We start from the raw sequence: 19,485 nt of genomic DNA on the forward strand, positions 1-19,485 counted from the left end.
CTGTAGTGTAGTAAACGCGATTTAATACGGAAATCAAGCGCGGGTACCGGTGAGGAAGAATCGAAACGGCTCCACCGCGGAAGGACATAACGTAGGCAACCGAGGATGTGTTAAAGCGAAAGCTGAAGTGATCTGAGGTGTTTCTATGACTGAATCTGGTGTGTTACATTTATTTTCGGTTCTTGCTCCGACCTGGCTTCCCCCTCCATTTTAACTTTACAGCAACCTTATGAGGCATGTTAAGCACGCAGAGAAAGCGCGGATCATCTCGTTGATTTTAATAGGACCTGGCATCTCCCAGCCGGACACTACCACGCAACAACAACTCAGCTTCTGATTGTGGCGTGAAAAAGTGCAAAGTGCGCCGTGGCGCGACACTTCTTAATTAATTGGATTTATTATATGACCGCCCCTCCTGGCAAGCCCGCGGTTAACATAAAATTGGATACAAAAATAACATTAAGAACATTTAACAATTACTATAAGAGCCTCTTGTGGCGCAGAGTGGTAAGGCAGCCGCCTGAAAGCTTTGCCCATGAGGTTGGGAGTTCAATCCCAGCAGCCGGCTCAAGGTTGACTCAGCCTTCCATCCTTCCGAGGTCGGTAAAATGAGTACCCAGCTTGCTGGGGGGTAAACGGTAATGACTGGGGAAGGCACTGGCAAACCACCCCGTATTGAGTCTGCCATGAAAACGCTAGAGGGCGTCACCCCAAGGGTCAGACATGACTCGGTGCTTGCACAGGGGATACCTTTACCTTTTTTATAAAAGGTATTTTCTTTAAGAAAGCAAGTTTTTGTAAGAATATGTGCTTTGTAATTATCTGTATTCATCAATATTTCTCTATTAAGATTTATTAATATTTCTCTGTATTAATTAATCTTTCTCGGTATTAAGGAGATTCCTCCCTATAATCTCTATACTTCTTTGCTTCAAAACATGCAGTTATCTATTTTCTACTTCAGTTTATCAGAAATTCCTGAAAGGTGGATGCACAATCCTTTAGCTTTTATTTTTCAGTAACCCACAGCTCTTTTTTACCTTTAACATTACTTTACATTAATACCACCCGTACCTGAACTACAGGGACGTAATTCCCAATGTGTGTAGTACCTAAAGCTGCAGCATTAAGTATCGGGGGGGGGGGGGGAGGAAGAAGTTTTGGATGTGAGAAAGCAATATAAAGACAAGCTGCTAGTTAAAATCTTATTGATACATAATGCAGTTAGATGGCACAAATCTCTTCATACAGAACTTTAAAAGGACATTTATATCTTGTGAAATGCCACATCAAACTTCGATATAAAGGACAGCCCCTTAGATCCATTTGCTTTCTGTCAGGAATCTGGATTGTTGATCCCACCTGTGCCTGGATGCAGCCTCCCATGTCCTGAAGAAGCTCAGATGGGATTGTGTGTTGAATGCCAAACTGATGCCAATGAACACACCAGCCTGCATTGTATGTGAGGTCCCAGTAACTCTACAGTTGCTACTACCAACAAGCACCATGTTAAAGGTACCTATGAATTAGTCTAAACTAAAAGAATATCTGCAACCCCCCCAAAAAAACAAAAATCAGCCAGTGAATCTCAAATTCATAACTGCTGTGAAATCACTGGCCAATACCTGTAAAACAAATAAATGCAAGCAAGAGCTTGTAAAGCCAGCCACAAATAAAAATCCTAATATTAAATACACAATCAAAATATTCAAAGACCAACAAAACACCCAACTCTACAAAAAAAAGTGAATTTCCACTGAATTGAGTGGGCAGTCCAGTCCCGAGGATTGTTTTTGCAGTAGAGGCTGGCTACTGGCTAATATCTAGCTGGTACCATTCTAAACATAGTTTAAAACCATTACTGTGGGTCCTACCTCTGTTGCCAACAGGAATCTCTCCCTGCCTTCTTCTAAGTGACAACCTTTTCAAATATTGACAGCAATCATGTCCACGGATCATCCTTGTCAATCTCCTCTGCACCTTTTCAATTTTGTCCACACCCTTTTTGAAATGAGGCCTCCAGAACTGCACACAGTACTCCAGGTGCGGTCTGACAAATGCAGTATACAATGGGACTATGACATCTTGTGATTTTGTTGTGATGTCTCTGTTGATACAGCCCAAGACAGTATTTCCTTTCTTTACCACTGCATCATCATATTTTACCACCTAATCATATTTAGCTTACAGTCCACAAGTACCCCAAGATCTTGTTTACACACACCACTACCCAGAATGTATGCTTCTCATTTTTGTGACACAGATATAGAGCTCTGCATTTGTCCTTATTGAATTGCATCCTGTTCTCATTTTTCCATTTTTCCAGCATGTTCAGATCTTGTTGAACTCTTTATCTTCTGGGATTTTCAATATTCCTCCCAATCTGGTGTCATTTGCAAAAGCGAGGAATCCTTAACCCCCTCATCCAGATCACTGATAAAAAATGTTGAAAAGTATCCATTTTGGTAGACATACCCCTTCATAATCTCTCCATGCTGTATTTAGAGGACTCTACACTGCCATCAGTCTCCTTGCATCCCAGAGCTCTTCCTCTGAGCTGCCAAGCTGCACAGTTTACAAAAAGCCACCAGTGCTATGGGGAAAAAAGACCCAGAGACTTTCACCCCAGCTACAGCAGACTCATCCTTCCTTGGACCACCTACCAGACCACTCCTCATGCAAGCTGCACATGGCAGTCAACTGTCTGCATTAATGGGAAGGACATAGGAACTACAGCATGTTGGCCATGTTAGTCATTGCAGTTATTTTATTTATTTATTTACTTATTTATTTATGTGATCTTTTATACTACCCTCCTGTACAGCTTAGGGCGGTTTACATGGAATGTCTTCGGCATATTACATAGAACATCGTAGACATATGCAAGATTCATAACATAAAATTGGCAACAATTTCAACAGTGGTTATAAGATTAACAGATTACAACTGGTTCAAATGAACAAGTTTTGATAGCGACAACTTTAACAGAACCCCAAGGGAGATCAGATTCATTCAGGTCATGGGGGTATTTTTGGAGGGGGTGGGGACCCACAGATGTTGTTGTGTCGGATTAGGCTCAATCAAATGCCTGGTAAAAGTGCTCCCTCTTGCAGGCCTGGCAGAATTGTGGGAGTTCAGGCACGGCCCTGATCTCTTCAGGGAGCTTGTTCCACCAGATGGGGGCCAGGACAGAGAAGGTTGTGGCCCTTGTTGAGGTCTGACGTGCTTCTTTGGAGCCAGGGATCACTAGCCAGTTGGCGGTAGCAGAACATAGTGCTCTTTTGAGGGTGTAGGCAGAGAGAGACCGATTGCAGTTTCCGGATAAAGGATATGGGTAGGCCTGCGTAGTGAGTTGCAGAAATCCAGTCTAGAGGTGACCGTCACATAGATCATTGTGGCTAGTACCCTGGCTTGGCATAGGTAGTAGAAAGCCTGCCACTCCACTCTCATGACCTGCGCCTCCACGGAGAGGGAGGTGTTGAGGATCACACCCAGGTTTCTGCTAGTCTCACTCCATGGGCTGGGTTGCCACCAATATGCAGATGACACCCAGCTCTTCCTCCTGATGGATGACTTCCCTGACTCCCCCCCCCCCCCCGAATCTTTAGCCAGATGCCTGGAAGCAGTGCCAAAATGGATCAAGCAGAGTCATCTGAAGCTCAACCCTGCAAAGATGGAGGTCCTGTGGTTGGGTAGGAAGGGATCATGGGAGGAAGCGCACCTGCCCACCCTGGACGGTGTGCAGCTCCTAGCAACTCACTCCGCCAGGAACCTGGGTGTGATCCTGGATGCTTCCCTTACAATGGAAGCCTAGGTCACAAAGGTAGCACAGCTGGCATTTTACCACCTCCCCCAAGCCAAACTACTAGTGCCCTACCTGGAACCAGAACACCTAGCCACAGTGATCCATGCAATGGTCACCTCCTGACTGGACTTTTGCAACTCGCTCTACGCAGGCCTACCCTTATCCTTGATCCGGAAACTACAACTGGTGCTGAACGCCGCAGCCAGGATTCTCACTAAGACATCATGGAGATCTCATATCCAGCTGGTACTCCAAGAACTTGGCTGGCTCCCAGTTCAATTCTGGATTAATCTTAAGGTTTTGGTAATCACCTTTAAGCCCATATGCAGTCTGGGCCCAGTGTATCTGAGAGACCGCCTCCCTGCCTATACCCCCAGAAAAGCACTACGCTCTGCTACCTCAAACTGGCTACAGATCCCTGCCCCTAAAGAAGCACGTCGGACCTCAACAAGGGCCAAGGCCTTTTCAGTCCGGGCCCCCACCTGGTGGAATGAGCTCCCCAAAGAGATCAGGGCCCTGCCAGAACTTCCACAGTTTCGCAGGGCCTGCAAAAAGGAGCTCTTCCACCAGGCGTTTGGTGGGGCCGACTGACCCATAACATCTACAGGTCCCCCCCACAGACTGAGAGATCGAACCTGTTGAGGGAGTGTCAAAGTTATTGTTGAAGTGTTGTTCTAATTGTTCCAGTTGGTGTGTTGTTGTTATTGTTATACTGTTATATTGATTTTGATAGTGTTCTATGTAAATGTTCCAAAATGTTGTATGTAAACCACCCAGAGCTGTAGGGAAGGGCGGTATAAAAATCTAAATAAGTAAATAAATAAATACAATCCAGACTAGGCAAGCACTCTTCCTTGCTTCGTCCCTTCCTACCCAGGCATTTGTTGTTGTTGTTAGGTACGAAGTCGTGTCCGACCCATCACAACTCCATGGAAAATGATCTTCCAGGCCTTCCTGTCCTCTACCATTCCCTGGAGTCCATTTAAGTTCATACCGACTGCTTCAGTGACTCCATCCAGCCACCTCAGGCATACGACCACCATCTTTGAAGGATTGAGCTTCAAATGAATCTGCTTGAGCCACCTCCTTATGGGTTCCAGGCATCTGGCTAAGGATTCTGGGGGAGAGTCAGGGCGGTCATCCATCAGGAGTAAGAGCTGGGTGTCATCCACGTTTAGGTGGCAACCCAGCCCAAACCTCGCACTAGCTGAGCAAGAGGGTGTATGAAGAGGTTAAATAAAATTGAGGACTGCTCCCTATAGAACTCCACATGTGAGCTGGTGACAATTAGATACTTTCCTGTTGCTACCCTCTTTCTGCGATCCCAGAGGATGGAGATCAGCCATTTGAGGGCTGTCCCCCGTATCCTGGCATTGGCGAGGGGGTGAGCTAAGAGCTCATGATTGACTGTGTCAAATTGCTGACATATCTAAAAGTACGAGCAGTGCTGATACACATCAGTCCAACTGGTGGTTGATGTTGTCCGTGAGGCCAACTAGTGATCTCTACCTTATGGCCAGGTTGGAAACCCAACTGAAATTGATCAAGAGCTGAAGTTACCTTCAGTAATGCTATTTGGTCTGCAGCAGCCCTTTCAACGAACTTCCCCAGAAACACTAAATGCGATACGTGGCAGTAGTTCTTAGGCTCCTGAGGGTCCAGAGATGGCATTTTGAGCAATGGGTGTACCACTGCCTCTTTTAATCCTTCCGGGAATTCTCCCATTGAAAGGGAGAGGTTGATAATTTCCCAGAGAAGGGCCCCTATTTTTCTGTTCATTGTTTTTAGGAGCCACGATGGGCACGGGTCTAGTGGGCAAATGATGTTAGCATCCTGTCCACTTTAGATAATGAGAGTTGTTTCAAGTAACTCATTGTTCTCTCCAGAGATGGCCAAGGGGGCTCTGGTTCACTTTCTGTGTCCAAAGTTAGGAGGTTATGGCAGAGAGCTGAGATTTTTGTCTGTGAAATGACTCACAAATGCCTCACAGCTAATCTCCATTGGCTAATATTTTGGTGCCCTTCATCGAGGTCGGAGAGTGGACTACCCTAAATGTGTTGGGCAGATGTAACACAACTCTAGCAAAAGTTGCGCTTCACTGACTTCACTGCCATCTCATATGGTTTAATTGCATTCTATAAGATGTTTTCGATTCTTTGTCACAAGTCTTCCTCCAAACTTGTTCTAGTCATCTCAGTTCCTATTTCTTCCCATGGAGCTCCTTGGTATACCAGTGGGCCTGCTTGAGACAGGGTCAGAGAGGATGTCTGAGAGCTATCTCATTGATGGTGGGCAGCATTCTGTCATGCCAGACGCTGACCAGTCCATTTAAAAAAGTGCTGGAAGGCATAAATATCTGCGGGCTAGCGGAAATCTGCTCAACGCCAAACTGAGGGGCAGGTGGCAACCTTAGCCAAGTTTCCAGAGCATAGTGGTCCAATAATGGCACGGCAGTAGCTGTGACCAGATCCACAATCAACTCTGAGCCGAAAATGAGGTCAAGGATGAGACCTGCCTGGTGGGTAGGGACAACAAACTGCGAGAGCCCCAACATCAACATGGGTGACACTAGATCTGGCCCATTGCCAGAGGACGGCAGTTCTGCATGGATGTTAAAGTCCCCCAGAATTAATAGTCTAGAGTAGCGATCCCCAACCTGTGGGCCGCAGCCCACATGTGGTCCTTCGACTAATTGGAGGTGGGCCCCGAAGGACGCCTTCTCCCCCCCCCCCGACCCTTTACTTCATCCCCCCCCCCCAGCCCTTTACAACACACTTCTTTGTTGTGGCATGTCTGCATCTTATTTTGAAAGGATGTTTAAACATTACCATAGCGATCAGAGAGTGTTAGGGCAGTGGTTGAGAGTAGAGGAGTAAACTACCCCCCCCACCACCACCGGGCCTCAGTAAAAGGTGTTGAGTGGTCCCCAGTGAGTGGTCCCCAGCGTTGAGTGGTCCCTGGTGATAAAAAGGTTGGGGACCACTGGTCTAGAGAACTGTAACGTCCAGGCAGCACCCACCTCTAGCAGGGCAGTCATGGAGGTGCATTGGGCATGCGGTACACCAGCCAGATTGCCATGCTCTCGGTTGTGTCCCACCCGAGGCCAACACATCCTGGAATTGATGGTGCAGGGAGAGCTCTGGAGATCTTATCAAGGATCAGGATTGCCACTCCCCCTACCCACCCCACAGTTTGCGACTGACGGTGGACAAAGAACCTGGAAGGGGCTAGTTCTTTCTAGAGTGACTGTTGCACCACCCCTGGTCCTGGTTTCTGTCAAGCACACCAGGTCCACCCCCTGCTCTGCAAGATGTAGAGTGGAGGCTTTGTTGTTGATGGACTAATGGTTATATCAAAATGTCATTACTCTTTACTACTGGATTTTATTTTGCACTTATATCAAACAGAGGTCCCCATGGCCTTGTGAAGAAAATTTTATTTATATTTATTTATATTACCCATCTTCTAAGACAGTGGTTCTCAACCTTCCTAATGCCGCAATCCTTTAATACAGTTCATGTTGTGGTGACTCCCAACCATAAAATTATGCAAGTATTCTTTCACAGAAATTAAACCAAAACTGACCAATGGTGTGAAGATCCATTGTTCATGAGTGTATATAAATTCAATCATCAGAAAGGCCAAAGCTGAGAGTGAGCTAAGATTGGCCAGGGAAGCCCATTGTAACAAGAAAAGATTTTTCAGTTACGTGAGGAGCAAATGTAAAGTAAAGGAGGCAATAGGCCCGCTGTTGGGTGCGGATGGACAAACTCTAACGAAAGATGCAGAGAAAGCAGAAAGGCTTAGTGCCTATTTTACATCTGTTTTTTCCCACAGGTCAAAGTGTTTAGGCACATCTAGAGATGGCTGTAGCCAAAGGATAGTGTCTGGGTGGCAGGTTAACATGGATAGAGAGGTTGTCGAGAGGCATTTAGCTGCACTGGATGAGTTCAAATCCCCTGGTCCAGATGAAATGCACCCGAGAGTACTCAAAGAACTTTCCAGAGAACTTGCACAGCCCTTGTCCATCATCTTCGGAACCTCTTTAAGGACTGGAGATGTCCCGGAGGACTGGAAAAGAGCAAAAGTTATTCCGATCTTTAAAAAAGGGAGGAAGGATGACCCGGGAAACTACAGACCAGTGAGTCTGACCTCTGTTGTGGGGAAGATAATGGAGCAGATATTAAAGGGAGCGATCTGCAAACATCTGGAGGACAATTTGGTGATCCAAGGAAGTCAGCATGGATTTGTCTCCAACAGGTCCTGCCAGACCAACCTGGTTTCCTTTTTTGACCAAGTAACAGGTTTGCTGGATCGGGGAAATTCGGTTGATGTCATTTACTTGGATTTTAGTAAAGCTTTTGACAAGGTTCCCCATGATGTTCTGATGGATAAATTGAAGGACTGCAATCTGGATTTTCAGATCGTTAGGTGGATAGGGAATTGGTTAGAGAACCGCACTCAAAGAATTGTTGTCAATGGTGTTTCATCAGACTGGAGAGAGGTGAGTAGCGGGGTACCTCAGGGTTCGGTACTCGGCCCGGCACTTTTTAACATATTTATTAATGATCTAGATGAGGGGGTGGAGGGACTACTCATCAAGTTTGCAGATGACACCAAATTGGGAGGACTGGCAAATACTCCGGAAGATAGAGACAGAGTTCAACGAGATCTGAACACAATGGAAAAATGGGCAAATGAGAACAAGATGCAATTTAATAAAGATAAGTGTAAAGTTCTGCATCTGGGTCAGAAAAATGAAAAGCATGCCTACTGGATGGGGGATACGCTTCTAGGTAGCACTGTGTGTGAACGAGACCTTGGGGTACTTGTAGATTGTAAACTAAACATGAGCAGGCAGTGTGATGCAGCGGTAAAAAAGGCAAATGCCATTTTGGGCTGTATCAACAGAGGCATCACATCAAAATCACAAGATGTCATAGTCCCATTGTATACGGCGCTGGTCAGACCACACCTGGAGTACTGTGTGCAGTTCTGGAGGCCTCACTTCAAGGACATCGATAAAATTGAAAGGGTACAGAGGAGAGCGACGAAGATGATCTGGGGCCAAGGGACCAAGACCTATGAAGATAGGTTGAGGGACTTAGGAATGTTCAGCCTGGAGAAAAGGAGGTTGAGAGGGGACATGATAGCCCTCTTTAAGTATTTGAAAGGTTGTCACTTGGAGGAGGGCAGGATGCTGTTTCTGCTGGCTGCAGAGGAGAGGACACGCAGTAATGGGTTTAAACTTCAAGTACAACGATATAGGCTAGATATCAGGAAAAAGTTTTTCACAGTCAGAGTAGTTCAGCAGTGGAATAGGCTGCCTAAGGAGGTGGTGAGCGCCCCCTCACTGGCAGTCTTCAAGCAAAGGTTGGATACATACTTTTCTTGGATGCTTAGGGCTAATCCTGCGTTGAGCAGGGGGTTGGACTAGATGGCCTGTATGGCCCCTTCCAACTCTATGATTCTATGATTCTAAATTGTTTTCCCCCCCAGGGTTACTCAGTTCAGTTCTGCCTCTTGTCCCACCATGCCAATCTCACTCTTTTCTGCTGCTCCAGACAGTCGAACTCTCTATCTTGATCTACTCCATAAGGCTGTTTTGTGGATGGCCTCCCCCCGACCAAGCTGCTTCCCCTGCCACAACCCCTGTGAAAGGGTCGTTCGACCCCCAGGTTGAGAACCACTGTTCTAAGACTAGGAACTAGCATTCATCCTAGCATAAGCTCACCCTCTCATAGTAAAGATGAGGTCATATCAGGAAGCACTAGGGGAAAACTACAGAAGTGGGGTAGGGTTTGGGGCAGATTAGTGAGGGGATGGAGGTGGGAGGATCAGTGAGCAAGCCTCATTTGTCCAATACCAGAGATCACAGCTATAGATGTCTCTGCTTTTTATTGAATAGAAACAAGGTAAGAGTAATGAGATCCAGTGACAGAGCTTGCTTACTCTTTCTGTCAGCATAACTGTGATCAGTACAGCCATGCCAGTGGGCTCAATGATTGCCTCCACTGGGGCAGAAGATCCCATTTACTGGGATACTATCTGAGGCACATGTAGCCATTCATCCCCTGTATGATGTCAATGTCTACTGTGTCTGTTTCAGCTACGGATGTCATGAGTTTTGTATGCCCCATTACACGACTTGGGGCATATGTCATGTCAAGCCCTACTCTATGTAATCTTGCAAAAAATCCGATATACTGAGTTAGTATCCTAAGAGCCTCTGCAACTTTAGTTCTCGCATTCCCCCTCCTGCTATTTTCATAGTCAGCCTGTCCCTGTTCCAAGGATACACAGATCATTTATATATGTCCACAATATCATTTATATAGGATAGGATGCTTGTTGTGTCTTATCCTGGCACCTTCTGGGTGCCTGGTGTTATACTGTAAAGCTGTAACTTTCATCCCACCTTTTGAAGCTAAAAGCCTTTCAGCCATGAGAAGTACACATGGCGGGAATTCGAATGGCAAAGGGGGGCAGGGTGTGAAGCCTATACCTAGTAATGTAATGTAGTTTCCTGAAACAGTGGACCTTTCCCTATATTTTCCATGGGCACCCATATTTTTACACTGTAGTCTCTGCTGGCATAATTTCCAATGAGTTGGGAGGGGGCAAGATGATCCTTATGTGAAATGGTTTAGAAAGTGTTATACACATGGAAATGCTTCATTCAGCCTTACTAGTTTACAGTGCAATCCTAAAACTTAGAAAGGTGTGATTTGTTTTAGGATTACATTGCAATACTACTACAGTTAATTTTGAATATTCAAAAACTGGTACATTGGGTTAATTTTAACTAGCAGGCACCATTTTCCAGAGCTGGTTATTAACCTTCTACTGTAAACCTTTGGGGACTTGGATATTTAAAAGGCCACTTCCTCATCAAATTTGATTATCCTTCTATATGCCCCAGCTCCTAAAGATGCATTGTTACCAGAGGCGGCCTTTTAATGGTAGCTTTTCAGTGGAATTCCCATCCATTGAGCATCCATCAGCTGATCTGATATTCCCCTCTAAGCATGGCTAATGCAATGGGTTTTTGTATAGCTGTTGTATCTTGTTTTTCTCTAACCCTGTGTAAATACATCAAAGTTTTAATTGGGTCACAGGTTTTACTGCTGATTCACAGGCTTTTCATCAGTTATATTTTGATCGATTTGTCCTACAATTTTATGGCTGTATTTTGTTAATCCCAGAAACCTGATGGCTGAAAGGATACAGATGCCCCTTGTGTTGTGCTGTTACAACTACAGATTACCTTCACGTTAAAGACATTAAATAATTTAGTTTTCAGTCAACAGAAAGGGGGGAGAAAGGGGGGAGTTCATAACCAAGATTTTATTGTTCAATGAACCACAAAAGTTGTACAGATTTCTTTTCCATTAATTTGAATGTAAACCGCATGGCTGTCATCCAACACATCGACTTTTGATAAATCATTCTTTCAAAGTAGAAAAGTATCAGTACCAGTGATTCAAATACTTTTTGTGAAATAACATCTGATTTAAGTTACATCTGTTCAACTAGAAGTGTTTCCTACTGAGTAATTGAACAACACGCACACTACATACCCAGATTTCCAGTCTCACAACACCATTACAAAGCTGTTGAAAAAATAAACTACTACTACCAAAAATAACTCTCATCACAGATAAAACAAATCTGAAAGGGAGATCCAACACAAGGGAAGTTTCTTTTATTGAGGAAACAATTTTGTGACATATTGAGGATAAGTGTTAAACATGGAGACATTTTCCTACTCATCACAATGCCAGAAGTCTAATTTTGCACAGGCTTGTTAGCGGATTATAAAAATCATCCCTCAGATCTACAGCAAAGGCAACTTGTTTGCCTCTGAAAAACATACTGATATATACTAAAAATTGAATTAATTGTGATAACCAAATTCCTCCATAAAAATAACATTGAAGGGCCACATGTAAATTGTAAATTGCCCATCCTGGCCTATGGAATGTTAAATACTGTAATCAAAATTTAATTTTCCCTTAATTGAACATTCCATTAAATTGCTGGTTGTACAGACAGTAGACAACCACTACATAATTTTTACTTTTTAACAAAAGCATTTACACTCAGTTACAATAAGTGGGATATGGGAGGGATCCATTCATGTTTAAAAATGTGTTTTCTAAAACCACTAAAAAACTTGCATTTACAAAATAGTTGATAAAAATATTCCTCTGAATTGTACAAGATGGTGGTATAAGAACCACTGATTAAACACTTTGTACCAGATGCTACTCAGATTTTGCTTCTTTCTCTCCTGCTGCCTCAGATACTGGGACCTGAAGAAGGGGTAAAATATATATACACATAGGTTTTATAGTTCAAACCAAATAACTGCCAATATTTAAAAGCACACAAAGCCTCTTAGTTCCTTTTATCAGCTTTGCTGGGAAAAGGTGGGATGGAACCGACAGATAATGAACCTTGGGCACACCACAGCACTGATAAAGTTGTTCTGACTGAGCAGTAATATTGGGGCTCTTTAAGCCTCACCCACCTCACAGGGTGTCTATTTGTGGGGAAAATAAAAGGAAGGTGATTGTAAGCCGCTTTGAGGCTCCCTCTGTAGACGAAACTGGCACATAAGGATCAACTTTTTTTTTAGATTTGTATACCATCGTCCCCAAGAGCCTCTTGTGGCGCAGAGTGGTAAGGCAGCCGTCTGAAAACTTTGCTCATGAGGCTGGGAGTTCAATCCCAGCAGCCGGCTCAAGGTTGACTCAGCCTTCCGTCCTTCCGAGGTCGGTAAAATGAGTACCCAGCTTGCTGGGGGGTAAACGGTCATGACTGGGGAAGGCACTGGCAAACCACCCCGTATTGAGTCTGCCAAGAAAACGCTGGAGGGCGTCACCCCAAGGGTCAGACATGACTCGGTGCTTGCACAGGGGATACCTTTACCTTTACTTTTACCAATAGCCCTTGTGGCTCAGGGCACTTTTGGGTATATCATGCTCTTGTTTAACTTGGGGAAATTAGAAAAGCAAACCTGTAAGATTTTACCTCATCACTTTTTGCTTCTCCATTTTCTGTAGGCAAGTAATCCTTCACTTCATCTTTGTTAATCTCTGCAGCTTGTTTTCCCTTTGGTCCCCTTTTCCCTTTGATTTCGGCTTTCTTTTCCTCAGATTTATCCTATTACATATTAAAATAAACTATTAGCATTTGGTCATGCAACTACTGTTTTAAATAATTTGTCTGACAGACTGGTAATAAAAACATTTATATACAGCCTAGGCTGTACAATATCATACAGGTAATTCACTTTCCAAGGTAAGAACTTAACAGAAGTCATGTTGGATCAGTCCAAAATTCTGTGTTACAAAGTGGTAAACACCTATCAGGAGGACCACCGGCACAGCTAGAACTACAGAAGCTCTCCCACTGTTGTGCTCAAAGCTCCAAGAATAAATGGCATCACTGCCCTAGACATGATGTTCCATCTATCCCGTGGCTAATAGCCATTCATTGCTCCGAACATTTATCCAATTCCCTCAATGAAGCTGTTGAGCCTTCTAGCTGCCACTACTTCCTGCAACAGTGAATTCCATGTGTTAATTGCTCTTTGGGTGAAAAAGTACTTCCTTTTATCTGTTCTAAGCCCACTGCTCATTAATTTTATTGAGTCCACGAGTTTTTGTATTTTGAGAAAGGGATAAAAGTATTCCTTTTTATCCCATGCCTAATTTTGGAAACCTCTGTCATGTCACTCAATAGTTGTTTCTCCAAACTAAGGAGTCTTAACCTATTCAACTTCTCTTCATAGGGAAAGTGTTCCATCCCCTTAATTTTAGTTGCCCTTTTCTGCACCTTTACCAATGCTGTACCTTTTTTGAGGTGTTCTGACCAGAATAGTACACTAGTCCAAACAAGGCCACCTCATAGATTTATACAGGGGTATTACAACACTGGCTAATTTATTTTCAATCCCCAGCATAAGCTTAAGCTTTTGGCTCTTTTATTGCAGTTGTATGCTGAGTCAGTGAGTTATATACATTTTCAGTGAGTTATCTACCACAACTCCAAGATTTCTCTCCTGGTCAGTTATTGCTAGCTTGGACCCCATCAACATATATTTATACTTAGGATTTTGGGCTCCTGTGTACATTACTTTACACTTGCTCATGTTGAACTTTATTTGCCATGTCGATGTCAAGTTGCCCAGCCTTGACAGATTCCTCTGCAGCTCCTCATGGTCTTTCCTAGTTTTCACCACCCTGAACAACATAGTGTCATCTGCAAACTTCACCACTTCACTGCTTATTCCCAACTCCAAATCATTAGTTAACAAGTTAAAGAACACTAGATCTAGTACCGAGCCCAACAATACCCAACTGTGAAAACTGCCCATTTATATTCCGCAGGGCTTGCAAAAGTGAGGCATTTGCTTGGGTCTGACCAGCCCAACATCCACGGGTCCCCCCTCGGACATCCCCTCTATGACCTCAACCAGCCTGACCTCCTTGGGGGTTTGTCTAAGTTGTTGTTGTTACCACTGACCAAAGCCATTGGAGTTCTGTTGATTTAGATCCACTGTTGGATTGTTGCTGATGTGTTTATTTTGTGACTGTGTTATATATTCAGACTGTTCTATGTTTACCCCTGCAATGTTGTATGTGAACTGCCCTGAGCCATATGGGAGGGTGGTATCGAAATCTAATAATAAATGCAAATATTCTGTTCCCTGATTATTAACCAGTTTTTAATCCGCAAAACTTGTCCTCTTATTCCATGACTGATGAGTTTACTTAGAAGCCTTTGATCAGGAACTTTATCAAAAGCTTTCTGGAAGTCTAGGTAGACAATATCTACTGGGTCATCCTTTGTTCACCTTTTAAAAACTCAAAAAAAATTTACTGAGACAAGATCTTCCCTCAATCTGCTAACTAATTCTGTCTTTAATAATGGATTCCACCAACTTACCCAGCATTCAAATTGGACTGATAGGCCTGTAATTTCCCATATCTTTGGAACATTTTTTTAACGATCTCAAATTTACCCATGATGGCAAAAAATAATTTGATATCTATCTTCTGTAAATGTTGCCATCATCACAACTTATTGTAATGAATTCTCCAAGACAATTAAAGAACCTTGCTTGAATCAGACCAGTAGTCCTTCTAGTCTACTATCCTGTTTCACACAGCAGCTAGAACAGCTGTACTGAAGACCAAAAAACAGGGCATAAGAAACAAGACCACAAACAGAGTTTTGCTGCCTATGTATATGAAGGTTCCATTTAGTATTGTCTGAAGAATTTTTTCCTGTCCTGAACACAATGACAATTTCTTTGGTAGACCAGGAGTTCTAAAGGTATGAAAGAACTAAACTACCTCTGCATCTCATAATTGTATAACCTTGCCATTTCCCTTCCAACCAAACACCTTGTCCTTCTGAAACAGAAAGCTTAAAATGGTTTACCTGTTTCTTTTAAGGGGAAGTAGCCCAAATGAGCAAAACAAAATGCAGACAATGTCACATCACCCAATGTTTAACAAATTTAAATATATATATATATATATATAATTATTAACCCCCACCCATTCAGGAAACCCTTCCATGGCCGTCAAGAAACTCCAGGGTTTCATGAAACCGTGGTTGGGAAAGCCTGCTTTAAGGGCAGACTCAGGCACAAAAGCTTATAACTTGAATAAAACTTTGGTGGTCTTAAAGCTGCCACTGGACTCAAACTTTGTTCTCATGTGGAACACATTATAGCAGTCTAGACTCAATGTAACTACAGCATGGATCCTCATGGGCAAATTAATGCTTCCCTTTCCAGGGAGGCCCAGATGACAAATACTGAGCGCCTGACCTTTTATCTTTGCCAGGCACAGCAGTTAGCACCCTATCTATTGATGTCTGACCTAGCACGGTGATCCATGCAACAGTCATCTCCAGAGTGGCTTATTGCAACTCACACTATACAGGGTCAACCCTTGAAGCTGCTTTGGAAACATGAACTGCCCCAGAATTCAGCTGCATGAGTCCTTATGGGGACTCAATGGAGAGCATATATAAGATCTGTGCACTCCCAGCTACACTGGCTGCAGATTGGAGACCAAATCAGATTTAAGATTTTGGTAATGTCCTTTAAAGCTCTAAACAGCCTGGGATCATGGTACCTGCAGGACCGCCTCTTCCTCTATATCCCCCAAAGAGTTCGAAGATCTAGTGAAAAGGTTTGATCAAGATCCCCATCCAAAAAGAGATTCGATTGGCTACAACTAGGGCAGGGAATGGCCTTCCAAATGATATCAGAGCACTGTGGGACCTTGAATGGTTCTGCAGGGCTTGTGGTAAAGGCCCAAAACAACATCCAAATTATGGTGACCCCACTGCCATAGCCTCAATTTATATGTCAATTTGGGCGCTCCTCTCTCTTTCTTTTCCAGCATATTATAAGATATGGGCAGTTGACACTGGAACTGCGTTTTAGATTTTAACTGTTCTTATTAATATATTATTTTATATACATTTTTGATCATGCTGTAATCTGCTTTGAGTCCTGGAAGATGGGACGGAAAATAAATACAATTGTAAATAAAACAAATTAATTAGAAGCCACGTATTAGAAAAGCGCTGATCAGAGCAACAAATGCTCTAGAGTGACCAGCATACTCTGTACAGGATAAGTATTGTGCTCTCGTGTGTTCAAATACTTCACACACACTGCCACAACAATCCTTACAACTCTAAGGTAGATCTGCGTTATTCAGAGTCAGATAACAAAGATACAGATAACATATGCGTTATTCATTGGCCTGTCAATGTTGCTGTTGTGTGCTGACTTGCAGCAGCTTTCCAGAATGTTTCACATCACTAAGACCTATTATGCACGTGCCGTAATGCCCGTGCTGGCGGTGGCAGGGCATCGGGGAAAACCCCAGATTATGCATGCCCCCGCCGCCAGTGTGGACATGGGCCACGAAAAGCCTGCGTTATGTAAACGCGGGAACTTCTGGGATACCACCAGCAGGTGCTGGGGCAGGCTGGCGCTGTGCATAATTGACAGTGCTGGGGCTTTTGGCCTGCCCAGCCCTGACCTACGGTATATCCTTATAGGGACACCGCACGCCCCTGCCAGCTCTGTGGAGCTGGCAGGGGCGCCCCCTGCCCCTGCCGTGGCATGTGGTGTGGGCCTGGCCCCTCCCCCACTCTCCTGCCAGCGGCTGTCACTTACACTGCCCAGCACTCCCTGGCCCTGGTGTGTGCGCGCTACACCGGGGCACCCCCGTACACCGGGAAGATTCCACCCCTGTGCGTACCCCGGGAACGGCGGGGCATCCATCCGGAGTAGCAGCCACCGTGCACCGTCTAACTGGCAATAGCCAGGGACTGAAACTAGGCTTTTCTGTATGCAAAGACCTGGGGACTCATAGCCCCAGTCTACCACAGAAGGTCACTTGGGTTACCTTAAGCCAGCCATATTCTTTCAACTCAACTATTTCAGAGGGTTGTTGTTCTGAAAATGGAGCAGGGGGAAATAATGTTCTAAGCTACTTCAGGCCCACATGGGAAGAAAATCCGGATATAAATAGACTAGCTAAAAATAAAATACAATCCTATGGAGAAATTGATTATCATTATATTTGCATGCAAACACTTGTTTACATTTGGAAGAGATATACGTGGAATAAAAGAATTTTGTTACATCTGCAACTGCATAAAAACACTACAGCATAAATATTAAAAGCAGGAGTTTCAAAAGTATTTCAGTCAAGTTCAAAGCAGCACACAAATTTAACATACCTATTTTTTGTGCATCTACATAAATGTGTATTTAAAAGTTTAAAACCCCTCACCTTTGAAGCTGCCTTTTTTGGCTTGGTTTCAACTTTGGCAGGAACAGGTTTCTGGTGAAGAAAAAAAATCATTTACTAAGTTTTCCCACCAAATAATTATTTATTATTTATTTATTATATTTATATACCACCCTCCACGAGGGCTCAGGGCGGTTTACAGAAAACAGGAAAAGATACAGATAACATATGGTAACAGGTGATAACAGTAATAACATTATACAATAACAACTTAACAAGATCATAACAATAACATAAAATAGAAATTAGTACAATTAAACAAGAAAAAAGGTCTTTACTTACAGCTGACAGTCGTGCTGATCGCCTCTTTGGCTAGCGTAAAAAGAAAGATCATGAATTTCCTTAGTACATGTTTGGCTTAGGAAGCATTGATTGAATATGCTGATCTCAATGCATCAACTATTGGAAAGGAACATTTTTCCTAATGTATTTATTCGGAGATGGCAACTATTCATCTCAGTGTATCAACACAAAACCTAGAGAGAGCATGAAATTAGAGATCCTCTCATGTATGTCAATTTTTAAGGAATAAAATTTATTTTTTAAACAAAAGCATTTTAAATTGTTAATAAAAGTATTAACTTTTCCTCTCTTCACACTGTATAAATCTATCACATTTTCTAACGTAATCTTTCTCAGACCAACAAACCATGCAACACTCACCTCTTCTTCAGTAGTAGCGTTCACCTGAAACGGAACACATTCAGTTACGAAAGCACCAACCCCGCATGCGCAATACTCGACAGGCGGCTTCATAGAGGCGTGATGTCACCGCGCTGACGCTCCCTTCCCCCCCCCCCCTTCCCGCCGCTATGTTCGGATTTCGAACCCGAGACTGTTTCCACCGTCTTAGGCGATGTCTGCCGAAAATTCCAGACAGTAGAACCCTGCGCGCGGCTCAGGGCTGGGCCTTTGCAGAGCCTCTAGTGACGGGAGCACGAGACTAGCAGAACAGAATTCTGAGGGACATCGCGGCCATTTACAACCGTCACGCCTCCCCCCCCTCCCGATTTATTATATTAGCGCCAAACTGTGGAACAGAGTGTATATGCGGGGGGAGGAGGGGGGGAGAGAAATATCTTCTCTATAGACAGTAACAACAAAAAGTGGGTGGAAGGAAGGTGATTTTTAAGGGAGAAGCGCGCCCTAGCCGCGCGGTAAAGGAACGCGTGCGCCCGTCGCCAACCTTTCTTTTCGGCATGGCGGAGCAAGTAGCAATGCCGGATGGCGACCGTCAAGCTTTCCTTGTGTTTTTTTCCCCCACGCAGCGGGACTGGATCGCTTGTTCTCGCAGCACGAGCAGCAGTGACTGGTACTTCTCGCGCCTGTCGCCTGTTAGATGCTCGACTCTCACTACTGCGCATAGACTAGAGCCCGCCCGCCCGCTTGCCACCCCCCCTTCTCCTCCTCCTCCTCCCCCCCCCTTCCCGCAACCATCCCAGCAGCGCCAGCGGCACCACAACAGGATCCAGCCGGATTGAGCGGAGGGGGCGTGCGCGCGCATCCAGTGCCGCGGCTGTTGACACCCTCTCTCCCGCCCATTACCCGCGCGCATTGCCATTGGACGAGAGGCTTTCGCGGGACTGCTTTTAAATCACAACAGCTCGTCCCATCCCTTCGTTCTTATCTATCGTTAAAAAGCATGCACTACTCTCCGCGAGCCTCTTGCTCTTTTGAGGAGGGCTTCCGCACTTGTCTGGGTGGAGCTCAAAGGAGAATAATAACTTTCTTTCCTCTTTTCCACTGTACGCTACTCGCATCGCGGAACGCAATAATCACTTTGGGCTGAAGCAACAAAATAAAGTTTGAGTCCTGTGGCACCTT

The 19,485-nt window shown here is 44.3% G+C and overlaps 1 protein-coding gene and 1 long non-coding RNA gene across 2 annotated transcripts; one reads left to right on the forward strand and one right to left on the reverse strand.

The window, feature by feature from the left end:
• The first annotated feature begins 41 nt into the window (after positions 1 to 41).
• Positions 42 to 11,765, forward strand: LOC143839942 (uncharacterized). Its single transcript, XR_013231949.1, has 3 exons — positions 42 to 158; positions 1,341 to 1,515; positions 11,011 to 11,765. It is a non-coding gene; the product is annotated as an uncharacterized LOC143839942 (long non-coding RNA).
• HMGN1 (high mobility group nucleosome binding domain 1) lies at positions 11,134 to 19,075 on the reverse strand. The gene is made up of 6 exons (XM_077342717.1): positions 18,848 to 19,075; positions 18,325 to 18,348; positions 17,944 to 17,973; positions 17,644 to 17,694; positions 12,842 to 12,973; positions 11,134 to 12,120 (listed from the first exon to the last, which is right to left on the reverse strand). The coding sequence occupies exons 1-6, from the start codon at positions 18,860 to 18,862 to the stop codon at positions 12,073 to 12,075; spliced, it is 300 nt and encodes a 99-aa protein (XP_077198832.1). The 5' UTR covers positions 18,863 to 19,075; the 3' UTR covers positions 11,134 to 12,072.
• Positions 19,076 to 19,485: the final 410 nt, after the last annotated feature.

Source organism: Paroedura picta, chromosome 6, assembly GCF_049243985.1.
Source record: "Paroedura picta isolate Pp20150507F chromosome 6, Ppicta_v3.0, whole genome shotgun sequence".
NCBI lineage: Eukaryota > Metazoa > Chordata > Lepidosauria > Squamata > Gekkonidae > Paroedura > Paroedura picta.